At 37.4% G+C, this 14,766-nt stretch overlaps 1 protein-coding gene across 1 annotated transcript in view; it reads right to left on the minus strand.

Annotated features, from left to right (window-relative positions):
• LOC142324465 (protein TEX261) overlaps positions 1-14,766 on the minus strand; it is a 34,216-nt gene that overhangs the window by 11,856 nt on the left and 7,594 nt on the right. The window contains exon 3 of the mRNA XM_075365291.1: positions 2,296-2,517. Within this exon, the coding sequence (XP_075221406.1) occupies positions 2,296-2,517 (222 nt within the window). The remainder of the gene's footprint in view (positions 1-2,295; positions 2,518-14,766) is intronic.

Consider the following 14,766-nt stretch of genomic DNA (forward strand, 5'->3'; position numbering starts at 1 on the left):
ATAAACTGTTTGCTTTATTAAATCATTTTAAAGAATTTGATAAAACTACAATCATCAAAATAATATTTACCTAAAAATATATGTAAAAGTAGAAATATATTTTATTTTATATTATTTATTTTATTTTATTTTTGAGAATCAGTGCATATAGATGCACTGATTTTCAAATTTTTTCACCCACCACCCACATTGAGAATCAAATGTTTTCTAGCGCCCCCAAAATTTTTAAACTTACATCTGTTAAAAAAAATAATAATTGCAATTGCTGTTTTTAAGAGCGCATCTTAAAAACAGCTATTGCAATTATTGTTTTTAAACATGGCAAATCCTATTTCTCAGTTGAAACTAATATTTTAAATTAGAGTAATTAAATGGATATTTCATCATAGGGAAGTATTTTTATTAAAATTGCTTTCAAAAAAATTACAATTTTATCAACCATTTCATAAATGGATATAGCATATTCAATATAACAATACAATAATAAAAATAAAGCCTTCAATTGAAAAATTTCACTTACATTAATGTAAAGGATGAATCTGATGTGCTTTAACAAGTTTGTTAATATCAGGCTCGAATTTACTTAAAAACGGCCCAAGTTATTGTGTTCGGTAACATGCAGCCAATTTCTCTTTTTTGTTAGCAACATTGTTACAGCCAATCCATGTTCAGACAAATATGACGATGGGAATGCTCTAAGAAATCACTTAACAATCAACCATAATCCAGGGTACAGTTGCATGATTGGGTTTAGCAGCCAAAATTCATGGTAGTTATTCTTGTATTTTATTTCATTTCTTTGTTTGTCGTTAGTTCTATTAAAAGGTTTTTGTTTATATATATATTAAAGAGTTTTGATCTCGCTTTAATAACAAATTGTGAGGTCTTTAATGTGGCGTTACAGTTTTTGGATTTTGATCATTTTGTGCAATGACACTGAAATTTTTAATGATTGTGACTGTAACATGATCTTGGGTTAAGCTGAGAGCAGTGATACGTGTTGCAGTTTAAATCTTTAAAAGATTTCAATACCTCGCACAAAATGAACAAAAGCCAAAAACTGCAACGCTACATTAAAGACCTCCTCACAATCTGTCATTAAAGCGTAATCAAAACCCTTAAATTTCCATATTTATTTGTATCAATAGGTTGCTTAGATCAGAAGATATGCAGCATTAAAGATAAAAGTGGCCTTTTCTCCTTAATGTGGAATATTTTGGTTCAGAAAAATCATAGATATACAAAAAAAAAAAAAAAAACAAATTAAAGCTAAAGTCTTAAAATTTTAAATGATTTTAATGCAGTTTACTGAAAAAATTTGTTTCCCCATGTGCACGATTAAACAACAAAAACTTTAAAATTTTTAAAACTTTTCTTCTCACTGGTTTTTTTTAATTTGATGATTTTTGAAATCTGAATGTACTTTCAAAAAGTACAGTATTCAAGCTTTAATTTTTTTTTTATTCGTCTCTCAAAGCCTGTTGGTTGCAAAGTAAACATAGTTTGAATACTATCATTTTTTTATTGTAAAATATAGGTGTCCCTTTAATTTTTTGTATTAGTGTAGTAGGTATTTAATTTCAGTTTAAAATATCAGGAAAACATAATTTTTGCCTGTTTTTTTAATCAGCCATCGCCTTCCTTTTTTTTTTTTAACCTCCGGGTCTGCAGTTAAGTAATTTTTTTCTCCAGAGGATGAGATGAATGCTTTGTAGTGTGTGTGAAAAATGCCATGCCTGACCAGGACTCGAACCCAGGACCTCCGGGTGAAAGGCCGAGATGACTGACATTTGCGCCACAGAGGCCGGCAGCCATCGCCTTCCTAGACCGTCTGAACACCCCCAATTTTCTGTGGCCTGAAGATCTCCAGGGGGCATTATTGTCCATTTTTAAACAAATAAGCTAGAGTTTCTTTCCACTCCTTGATCAAAATTAATTTCATGTATTTACAGTGAAACAAAAAGGTAACTAACAACAAATTCCATAATTTCTGTATAACCTTTTTCTAATTTCATAAAATTAATGAAGTTACTAAAGTGTTTTTCATTTTCATTTCAGTTCATTTTTTTTTCTTATAACTTAATACAAATTCATCTCTGTGTATTAAAAAGAAGGTCTATGTTTGTTCAGACCAATATCTAATTTACCTGTACTTCTAACTTTGAAGTACTTGCATGATACAAATATATCACACATTCAATCTACTACATAAACAACCATAAAAGTAACTTAAAACATCAATTAAAAACATGAAACAGTAATTTTGTAATCCAGGAAACTATTCTTAATACTTACTTCTGAAAAAGAGTAGTAGACAGTACTGAAGTACTGGAAAGCCAAATAATGATTAATAAATATTAATATTACAGCAATAATAAACTCTGGCGAAAAGATTACAACAAATGGAAAAGTTTTGAGTATATACAGATGAGCCACTTGACTTACAATACCACATACAACCATCATATTAGGTAATTCTTCAAACAGAAGAAAACAAACATAGCAGCCAAGAGTTAACTGAAATAAAAAAAACAAAAAAAAAACAGATTGATATAAAATATAATGTAATGTAATATATAAATATAATAAATAATATATAAACAACAGCGAACAAATTAATCTAAACAAAGGGAATTTTTGTTCTGTGGCAAAATGCTTCCTGTTTGGTGTTTCAGGTTATGTTGTTAGTTCATATACAGACAGGATTAGTGGTTTTTGTGCTTTTATAGTTCATTGTCAATTAGTTTTTGGTGACCTTCTGAGTTTCTGATAAGTTTGTTTTTCGTTCTTAGTTAATACAATGGATATAACCCACAAAAGCAGTAAAAAATTGATGCTATGTCCCAACACACATAAATGACTCAAAGAGAGATTGAGTATAATGTGGGGTTAGGTTCTGTAAATGAAATCGTGAAAAGGTTCCAAGGGAAACAGGTTCCAACTCTCCAAAGAGAGAAGAAAAATGGGGATGGAAAAAGAAAACTATGCCTACACAGGATCGACTACCAATAAGAAAAAGCAAAATTTAATCTACGATTGTCAGCTGTTGACCTTAATAGGGACTTGAGAGCCAGTGGGACTAATGTTTCCAATATGACAGTTCATAGAAGATTGTTGGCAGTGGGAACGATTGTATGGAAATCTAAAAAGAACCAGTTACTGACACAGGTTATAAAGACAAAAAGACTTCAATGGGCAAAGGAACATAAAGAATAGACTTCACATCCAACCTAACAGACTGAAACCACAGAAGCACAAACCCCGCGCCTAGTAAAGATTTGACAACACCGTTCGTGACTGTGAATGCCTTGGGAAATAAACAAGTTTAAAGTTAAATCAGTGCAACACTTATACCAATCAGAATTATGTTTTATGCAACATAGAAATTCAGACCTACACCATATTCTGGTCCGCGCAGGAGCCGGGTACAAACCCTGCACCCTCACCCGATCCCATCATGGCGTCTCGCGTGGCATTACCAAGTCACGATAAGGACCGCCACCGGCGGTGGGAAGCCACGCCCCCATTCGCACGGGCTACCATATCCCTGCAGCGCAGCCACTCCCATCAGCGGGAGCCCCAAATCGAATCACAAACAATACCTATATAACCGTAGCATGATGCCAATGCATGTGCCTCCAAGCAATCCAATGCCTAAGCTGGAACCCTAGCAACCCGGGATCCTACCACGATTGAGTACATCGATTAAACTCCCTCTGCAGACCTACACACCGCAAGGGCGCGAAGAAAATCAGCCACTATAGACTACTCCTCGCAGATCATCCAGTTAATACGGAGATCCAGAAAGGAATGTATTCTCACAAGTTCCCTAACAGCTCATGAACGTTCGACCTCGTATCGGGGACAGACGTAGAGGACGTGGTCCATCGTATCATCAGTCCCGCAATCAGGGCATTGACTCGAATCCACCAAACGAAACCTAGCCGAACTCGCCCGAAAGACAACCTGGCCATGCCCGGAGAGAAACTGTGTGATATACCGATTGGGGGAGACCCATCCAATCGCACCTAAATCAGACACTATAGGAAATATACCATGCGTGTAGCGACTTGTGGGGATTCGTCCCACCTGACCTGCGAAGACGCAAGGCCCCGGTCTTCAATCGCCTGCTTTCGTTCTGACGTCAACAGATTACTTACCTTAGAAATGTAGCGTTCCTTACGCTCATTTGCCAAGATATCTATTGGTTTGACTTCGGCTATAATACTAATTGCCTCCCGCGAGATTGTAATATAACCGCCTATAAAAGCCAGCAAGAGAAGTTGCTGGGCCCGCAGCAAAATCTAAAAGTCATGCGGTGAGCCCAGACAGGTGCAGCATACAGCATAATAGCTTCGCTGAAACCTTTGTAAATGATACGCATGGTACGGTAATTCAATCCCCCTATTGAGATGAATGACTTTACGGATTCCATAAAAAGCATCAACGGTCTTTTTGCTATGTACTGTAGATGTTCCTTGAACCGAAAATTCTTATCAAGGATAATATCCAGGTATTTTTGAATTGTAACGTACCGAATGGGGAGACCAGCCATCCGGACCCGTATTCGTTGGGTAGCAGCCAATCGGTCCTTAAGCAACATCATTTTAGTTTTTTCTACGCAGAAAATCATCTTATGTTGGAGACTCCAAAGTAAGAGTACCCCACAAGCACGAGCAGCTCGGAACTCTACCTCGTTACGCGAATCCCCTTCAATCAATAGTAGCGCGTCGTCAGCATAAGCGACGACACGACAACCAAATGGCAATCTTAAACGCAACATCGATTCGAATTCTATGATTCAAAGAAGGGGACTCAGAACACTGCCCTGAGGGCATCCTTTAGTTAAGGTATTACGAACTTCCGACCCGCCGTCACGCAGGGAAACTGTCCGATGGGTGAAATAACGTGATTCATTTCGTGTACACTTACGTTTCTGCATCTGAAACAGGGCAGGGGGCCACCATAAGTTAAATGCCCCGGATATGTCCAGAAAAATTCCTAATACATATTTACATTGACTAGAGGAAGCTATATCCATCACCTTTAGTATGGCATCCTCAGTGCTCTTGCTCGGTCGGAAACCATACTGGTTGTCCATTAGCAAATGATCAGTGGCCAAACTAACATTAATAAGCAAATATAGGACCTCCTCAAAAACCTTGCCAATCACGGGCAAGAGCGTTAGTGGACGGAAAGAACTAACAGTAGGATCTTTGTCGCCACCTTTCAACAACACCAAGTCTCCACACTTCCAACATGTCGGAAAGTGGCCGGCGAAGAGCAACTTATTATATATTCTAGTTAGAGGACCAAGGACTACTGGAAGCGCTCGGACGAGGAGCTCCACTGTGTTACAATCATATCCGGAGGCCTTGTGTCGTGCCATACTACAGATCACCTGGCGCACTTCCGCCTCAGTATCTCAGAAAGCTGTAAGTCGGTCTCGAAAATCGCGACTTCCCGCCTGACACGCCGGTGGTATGAAACCTCACCCACCATAGTGTTCGGGAGCATTCAATCGGGAGCAAATCATTCAGCAAAATGTTAAGGACACGGTCCTTATCAATTACCACACCCTCGCGGGTTGACAAGAGGACATCTTTCCTATACACAACGCCCAAGGGTCTCTATTTCCTATACAGTCCGCCAGTCCGCCCTCCTATACAGGAAGCGTCCCCGGTAAACACGGAAGTGTCCCTCATGGCCATCGCGCAGAATGGACTATTGAGATGTGGAAAAAAGTTATTTTTTCAGACAAAACTCATTTCTTTGTTCAACGGTAGAGAATAGCCTACATTCGTAAGTCAGCAGATGAAAAGACAACTACGCCAGCACACCTGCAATAAGCTACCAAACACCCAGCCAAAAAGATGTTTTGGTGATGTTTTACACATGAAGGGTTAGGAGCACTTATGCCTGTGGATGGGATGATGAAATCAGACTAATACATTGCCAAAGAAAAATAGTCCCACTAATGCAGAAGAACCCAGAGCTCATTTTCCAACAGGACCTTGCACCATGACATACATCAAAGAAAGCAAAAGAGTTCTTCAAAAACAAAAAAATTGAGTGCCAGGGAACTGCTCGTGGCCAGGGAACTCCCCTGGCCACGAACTGTTCGCTTTTGAGATAACATATCTTTCATTACTGGCAACTACTACGAGAGCTAAATCATCGGCATATGCAACAGTTGAGAACCATTCGGGATAAGTCACTCCAAGTACACCATCATACACGAGGTTCCACAGCGCTGGCCCAGCAACCGAGCCCTGTACATCGAAAGACAGATGATGGTCTCTCAGTTTGTACACCACTTTTCTGCACTGGAGATATCTCTGTAAAATTCAGTGAAGGTAAGGGGAAATGTGCAGTTTGTCCAGGGCTCTGTAGATGGACGTCCATTAAATTAAAAATTAAAAGCATTTTGGACGTCCAGCAGTACCAGAGCCGGAATACTCCTGGAACTCTGAGTCCCATTGGCCAAATCCATGACGTGTTTCGCAGCGTCCATAATAGAACAACCTTGCCTGAAGCTGTACTGCATGTCGCTCAGACCGCCTCTTTCCTCGACTTCTTGTTGCAGCCTAGCCACAAGTAACCTTTCGAACAGCTTACAAAAGCTGTTCGTTAGGCACAGCGATCGGTAAGTTGTGGTTTCACCAGGACCACTAGGTTTCTTGATAAATACTAATCTAGAGAACTTCCACTTGTCTGGTATGTAATCAACCAGAGAGATCATATAGTTCATGATATTAAGGACAGGAATCGGAGCGACTTCTGTGACGATCTTCACAACTTCCGACGGGATCCCGTCCGGTCCCAGGCTCTTATGAGGCTTCATATCAAATGCAGCCGCGAAAAGCTCATGTATCTCGAACAACGGGAGATCGTTAGCATGCTGGGGGAAGAGAGTGCCGAATAACTCCAAGACCTGGGCAGCTGTGAGAGTGGGGAAACGGCGTCCAAAACGCCCCATAACTATCCTGAAGCTGTCCCCCCACACGTCGCGATCAATCTTCACTGAAGAATCTTCATTTCCCTTTAGGACAAGCACTGCTCAATAACCAGTGGTCCACCGAGCCACACAGCACTCAACTAGCCTTTTCCCCACACTGCCTCATTCTATGCCCCGGCTTCCACAATTAAAGCATAAGGTTGTGCGATCCACACTGGTGCAATTCGAGGCCACGTGGCTAACCTCCCAACATTTGTAGCATCTCGTCTCAGCATCCCAAATAACAGCGTGGCACTGCACCCATCCAACTCGAATCCTGTTTTCGGTTAGCTTCTTGGCTGCTTGGTACAGCATAATTAATGTAGCTTTTTGCGTGGATCCGAAGGCGGGACGAAGAGAAGTCAGCCTAAACTCCTCCTCCCAGCCAAGGGTGGCTCCAACACTTTCCTTGACATCACTCTCCTCCGTCGTGGCGTCCATATCACTAAGGTGTACTACAGTACGGCGGTCAGCCTTCGATCGAAGATTCACCTGAAAATCTTCGGCCTTGGTCTGTAATACTGACTTAAAGATTTCTGCCGCCTTAACGTTTTACACCTTTATCATCATTTCGTTATTACTACCACGCCTAAGTGACAAAACATCAGTGGCTTCATTAACCGATACTCGATCCTTCATCGACTTAAGCAAGTCGGCATATGACTTGCCTAAAGACCTCACGATGAGTATTTTGGTGTCCTGATGCAGCAGACTAGAGGTGGTTTTGCTCCTAGCTACAGAACTGTCCCACTTTGTCAGGCAAATTCTAATTGGTTTTGCCCTGTCCCTTCCGAGGCTAAAAGTTGGTAGTCTCCGGGATGAGTGTCCGACCCTGTCGCCAGAAAAACTGAAAACCAGATCACTCGCTTCATTGAGATCAAGGCCGAAGATTTTTAGGTGAATCTGACTGCCTTCAGGCAGTCAGCCATACAGACCCTATGTTCCTCTCTGGAGTCATAAAAAATCGTATATGTCGCGCCGCCAACTAGGGTCGATTCTTCGCTTAAGAGTACAGACCACTCCGTCTTGTCCCGGATCACCTGTTCTCACTTAGCCCTACCCTCTCGGAACAAGGAGGAAGCCAAGGGGGCCACCAAAAAACGACGATCATGCAAGCTTTGATCAGTCCGGCCCGCCAAATCCACAAGAAGCACCCGCTCATCAGTAGTAGCCGGCTTATTGATGACTTCAGTAGTGGCCAATAATTCCGAGGCTCAACGCCGGGCAACCAAGTGAAGAAGTTCCTCGTCAGAGACGCCATTTTCCAATTTAACTGTCAAATCCGACTCTCGATACAGCTCTGCTTGTGTTGCTATTATCTTATCAATCGCTGGAGATAACTCGCATAGATCTCTCAAATTCCGAAGCCAGTATAGTGAGATCTTTATCGAGAAGCTTAATCTCACGCTTCGTGCTGCGATATATACATTGACTTAAATCATCAGCCAATACCTCCAGACTAGTTACGAGTATCTAGGTTACCGCCAGAACGCTCTTCCTCATCTGAGGAAGCGACATGAAGGCGCTTGATTGGTGGAGAAGCCTTTAACTCCGTTGTAGCATGTATGGTCGCGCCAGCAACTACTATCTCCATATTCAAGGACGATGTGGAGCTTCGGAGAGAGCGACCCATCCTCACCGGCAACCGCTCCAGTTTCTTAATGGGATGAAACGAACTCCTGTCATCCTGTGGCTATACCGTTCGACAGATCGATAACGCTCTGCACAATTTTTATCACTACCAGTGTACTCGGGGCCCTAAAACAAGCTCTATGATACCTCACACACCCGTATATACAGGAGACCCGTAATATCAAAAACACTCATAAATTCAAGTTTAATGATAAGTTGTGTCCTACAGATGTTATCTATTATATATTATAGTTTATAATAATTGTATTAATTATATTACTACTTACTGATATGTTATCAGTTATCGGTTAGAGATAACCAAACAATCACGTACAGCGAAGGGATGCTCCACTATAATCCTTGTTGCCTGCGGCAATAAGGTCGAAACGGCAAAAATCACAATAAAAAAATCCGTCAGTTAATCAAAAATCATAAATCATAAATATTTTAAAATACATCCACTGAACACTCACTTAACGTCCGTTTCCAAGAAAGAGCCGAAAAACCAATCAAAAACACTATTATCGCGCGAAGCAGCACAACAACACGACCGTACGGTACGAGTTCACTTACTCAAATCCAACTCTTAACATACTGAATCCCATTGAAAATTTATGGGCCATACTAAAAAGAAGACTTGAGAAAATGAATTGTAGCACAAAAACTGACCTTCAGTGATAAAGGTTTGGTTTCGAGATGAAGAAATCAAAAATCATTGTTCTACCTTAGTGGAATCAATGCCAAAAAGGATTAATGAGTTAATCAAAAACAAAGGAGGGCACATAAACTATTAAATTTGAGTAATTTTGACTATTAAACATTTTTTATTTTAAAAATAAAATGTTCTGTTAAACATACTGTGTTCGGATTAATTTATTCGCCACTGTATATATATATATATATATATATATATACACACACACACAGGTGTATCACGAAGTTCTCCCTGGATTTTCATAACCTATTCTATTCGTAAAAATAATGAATAAAGTTCATATAAATATATGTCCTAAAATGCTTTGTTTGCGAGTTATGGCTAATGAAAAATTCTGCTTGGATTTTAGCTACCCTGTTGAAATTAGGTCGTAATGAAATTTTTAGGACGTTAATTAAGGGGCAGAATTAATGATTTCTAATGTATCAGCAGTAGTTTCTGAGAAATCTCGAGTGATAAACCAATAAATTAGGGGTAGAAAATATTGATTTTATGTCTGATAATCACACACATAAAACGTTTAAAACAAAACTTGTAGAGAATTTAATTCTGCACAAACTGATGTAAGATAAATTGAATAAAACAAAGAAAAGTTAGAAAAATTCGTATTTTATTTAGAAAAAGTACGTTACTGTACTTCATTTGTCAGAAAAGTATTTATTTAATGTAAACAAACATCAGTTTTTTTTTTTGGTGATGTGTAAATTTGTAAAAACAAAATTTACAATTAAAAAACTGAAAAATTACACAAAATTGTAAAATAAAAAATTACTTAGAAAATAACTTTTTCCTGACAGAAATACAATAAATTATTTGAAAAATTATTATTTCAAAGTTGGCAATAACATAACAATAGCTGAACAATGCACAATACTGTATTAGTGTTTAACCTTCTATAAGGTACATTCAAAATGGACTTCACAACTTTAAAAGCATAAAAAAAAATTCAGATTTAGTTGAATCTATAAGAAAAAACACATCAAGTTTGTCATTTAGTATTTACTCTGGTTCGATATGGCTTTCATTTGTAATACATCTCACCTGAAGTCGACTTTATTCTAGACTGTAGTCAGCAAGTTAAGCGTTACCTCAGCAGTTGTGGTTAATTTGGTCTTCGCTCATTAAGATCAGCAGGCAAAGGTGGTAGATAAACCCTTTAATCTTTAATGAAACCCCACAAGAAAAACACTAGCCAAGTCAAATCTGGAAAGTGAGGTGGCCATGCAATTGGACCTTCACGACCAATCCACTGATCAGGGAATCGAGTATTAAGAAAATCTCTGACTTCTAGGCAGTAGTGAAGTGGTGCCCTTTCTTGCTGATAGTAATGGCATCCAACTTGGTCATCAGCATCTGAGGAATTAAAAAATTTTAAAGCATGTCTAGATAAACGATATCATTTACAGTTGTCTCCTGGAAAAACAGGTCATACAGTCTTTGTTTGCTTACGGCACAAAAATCAATTAGGGCCTTAGGGCTATCACGAATGTTGCAAAGTTTCATGAGGGTTTTTGCTGCCTCATATTTGGCAGTTATGGATGCTCACCTTGGTACTGGTATAAAATGTTGATTCATCGCTAAAAATTAATTGTGTAAAAATGTACTGTCTGCAATTCTATCCACCATTTCCGCACAAAACTGCAGTTGGGCAACTTTTTTGTTAATTATAAGGTGTTAAACCATGGTTAAGTAAATATGACTTCAAGTGCAATCGTTTATGTAATACGTGCCAAAGACATTTGTGGAATGTGTCTGATGTGATGCATTACAAGTTGATTTCTTCGCCACATGCAAAGCTTTCTCCGAGTCCACAGCAGCTTCGGGGATGTATGCGTATCCTGGTGATTTTGTATGTTTAACAGAAAAATGAGTCTCAATGAAGGTTTGGTGCCAAGAGCAAATCGTATGCTTACTAGGAGATTCACTATCATACTCTTTGAATTAAAAATTACATTGAACTGCAGCTGCTGGCTGCAAATCTTGAAGCCAAAACAAACAGTAAGCTGATCTGCACCAGCAAATCTATTCTTTTTAAAAACACTGGTGACAGCACTAGTGGTAGAGTTCAGTACTAATGAATTAAGCGAGTCAAAACTTGATGAGTTTTGCTATGAAATGGGACCTAAACCGAATCTGTAAGTTATCTAAATAAATTTTTATATGCTTTTAAATTTGGGAGTCCTTTTTGAATCACCTGATATATAGGGTACTGTGAACTGTGTTATCAGCAAATGTTTTTTGTGAATTTTAGTTTGAATATGATCAGTTTACCATTGATGTAATGCCATTTACAGCAGATGAACACGGTGATATGGTATTCATTTTGGGTGCATGTAATTGGTATAGTGGTATAGCTGTTGCAGTAGAATATGAAATACATTGTATGAATCGCAGGATTCCAGGTCAAAAAATAATTAGCATCACTTTTTGCTATCTTCAGGAAACAGATTCACTACCTAGTAGTCTTACCAGCTATGAATGATCTGACCAACACGACACTGTTACTGATGATATTATTATCATCGATGCAGTTCAGCGCAGTCCAGGCATAAGCTGATGTCTTTTTAAGCAATCAGTTTCACATTCTATGGTTTGGAGGACATAAACAAAACAAGTTTTATCATTACCATAAACAGCCATTTCAACATCTACACCCTGGAGACGGTCTGCTTCATTTAGAGTTCTAAAACTGGTGGAATACAAATAGACAACTATACAAGTATATTTTGTTTACTGCCGAGGAAAATTTCACTCAAGATGGCATCAGTAAGTTACACAATGAGAATACATGGGCAGAAGTAAATCTTCATGAAACAGTGGAAGGAAATTTTCAATACCGATGTAGCGTCAATGTATGGAGGAGCTTTTTTCACAATCAGCTGTTTAGACTGTTCATAATATCTGACTGCTTAAATGCTGAGGTCTACTTGCACTTTCTTCAAGAATTGCTCCAGCTGCTTGAAGATGTCCTCTAGTGTTGAGACCCAAAGTGTAGCATGACGGCATGGCTTTCCACTTCTCTTGTGTTGTTTCCACTCACTTAAATCATAATTTCCCTGAGAAATGGATTGGTTGTGGAGGTCCACATTTCTGGCCACCAAGATCACCTGATCTGACACCTTTAGATTTTTGTGTCTGGGGAAGAATGAAAAATATTGTACACAAACAAAAATATATGCTTGTGAGGAAATTTGTGTCTGAATTATAGTTGCGGCTGAGCAATTTAAGGACAGTCCTGAAGAACTAAAAAGAGCAACAAAAGCAGTACAGAAACATGCCAAGAAATGTGTTGAAAATGGCAGACTCATTTTTGGACATTTATTATAAACTGATATGTATAATGCACTTTGGTTTAGTGTACTGTTTCTAAATAAAATTCAAAAAAGTTATATTTTTTTTATTATCCATTTAACAAAGTTATTGTACGCCAAACATAAAAAACAGGGGTTTTTACCCCAGATTTCAAAAAAAAAAAGAAAACTACTAAAGGCATGGTACTGGGACTTATTTTATTTGATTTTTCATATCAAAAACCATAGGAAATCCTAATTCTGCCCCTCAACTAACGTTTTAAAAATTTCAATACAACTCCATTTCACCAGGATAGCTGAAATCCGAGCAAAATCTTTCCCTAGCCATAATGTGCAAATGAAGCATTTTAGGACATAGGTTTATATGAACTTTTTCCATTACTTTCATGAGTAAAAATGTTATGAAAAATAGGGAAAACGAACTTCATGATACAAACTGAATAAATAAATATGTATATATATATATATATATATATATATATATATTTATTTATTCATTCACATATTGACCACTTTGTTAATAAAATTTAATAATATATAAAGTAAAATCCACCAAAACACAGTAAATTAGATAGTTAAACTTACCATATTAATTTCCGATAATCAATTTTTCAGGATTCCACATCTTCAGTACGTACTGAGTTATATAATTACATTAAAACATTTTTAAAGGTTTTAAAAATTTTGAAATTTATTATGAACATGTATGCAAATTTTGCTGTTCAGTATTGGAATGTATTCTAGTACTGGACATTCCAGTAATTGTATGTATATTAATAATAAATTTCAAACTTTTTGAAACTAAAAAACAATTTTGAGAAACTGAAAAATTAATTTTTTCCTGAAATTTTCTGCATGTGATTCTACAACTTAATAATCCCTGAACCTTGGAAATATTCAATGAACTATTTATAAAAATTATTAAATATGTTTCCAAATATTATATGTCATCCTTTCATGATATTACAATTTTTAATATAAAATTATTATGTCTGGCTAAAAATTAAAAGGGCCTCAAAAATGTACTATTCTTATTAACAATAAAATAATCCAAAATTGACTACCAAATTTCTCTACATAACAATACTTTTACATATGAATAAAAAACGTTTCTTCATATTATCCCACTTCAGGTTCACATAACACTGGTAATATTAATCAAATCTATCAACACTTGCATGCTTTTGAAAAGTGACACATTAACTTATTTAAAAGTTATTGTATTTTGAAAAGTAAAAATGAAGAATAAATTTGATATGATTTGAAATTTTATAATAAAAAAGGGAAAATGTGACTCTGTCCTGAAAAAAATTGTGATGTTTATGAACAAGATATGATATCAGTACGTGTGGCACAAAGTTCATTCAAATGTTTTCAATTTGGAAATTTTGATGTCAATGATACACCTTACTCTGGTTGGACAGTAACTGGAAAATTTGATGAAATCATGAAAAAGATTTAGAAAATTTTAGCACTTTAGCAGTTGTGAATTCAGTAATAAACTAAACATCAACCACAAAACAATTTTAAACCATCTCAAGAAGGCTGGATGTAAAAAAACTCAATGTTTGGGTACCTCATGATTTAACAGATCAAATTTCCATCTGTGAATTGTTACTAAAACGGAATGAAATGAACCATTATTAAAACAGCTCATTACAGGGGATGAAAAATGGATGACATATAACAATAATGTATGGAAAAGATTGTGGTTGAAGCAAGGTGAAGCTCTGTAAATGGTGGCAATACCAGGACTGATGCCAAAAAATGATGCTGTGTATGTGTGTGGGATCAGAAAGGAATTGTTCACTATGAGCTGCTGCCACCTGGTCAAATGATTGACTCTAACCTCTAATGTTAACATTTGGAAAGATTATGCCAAGCAATTTAGAAAAGCTGCCAGACTTGTTTGATCAGAAAGGTATTGTCTTCCCTCACAAATGCAGATCTCATAAATCTTTGATTACCCGAAGAAAATTGAGAGCTTGGGTAGAAAATTTCCACCATAAAGTCCTGACCTTGCAACAAATGGTAGTCAGACTAACATTTGTATCAGTCTCTCTACATCAAAAGAGGCATATGAAAATCATCACAGTTTTTGTCCAGAAAAC

This window comes from Lycorma delicatula, chromosome 5 (genome assembly GCF_047948215.1).
Source record: "Lycorma delicatula isolate Av1 chromosome 5, ASM4794821v1, whole genome shotgun sequence".
Classification (NCBI taxonomy): Eukaryota; Metazoa; Arthropoda; class Insecta; order Hemiptera; family Fulgoridae; genus Lycorma; species Lycorma delicatula.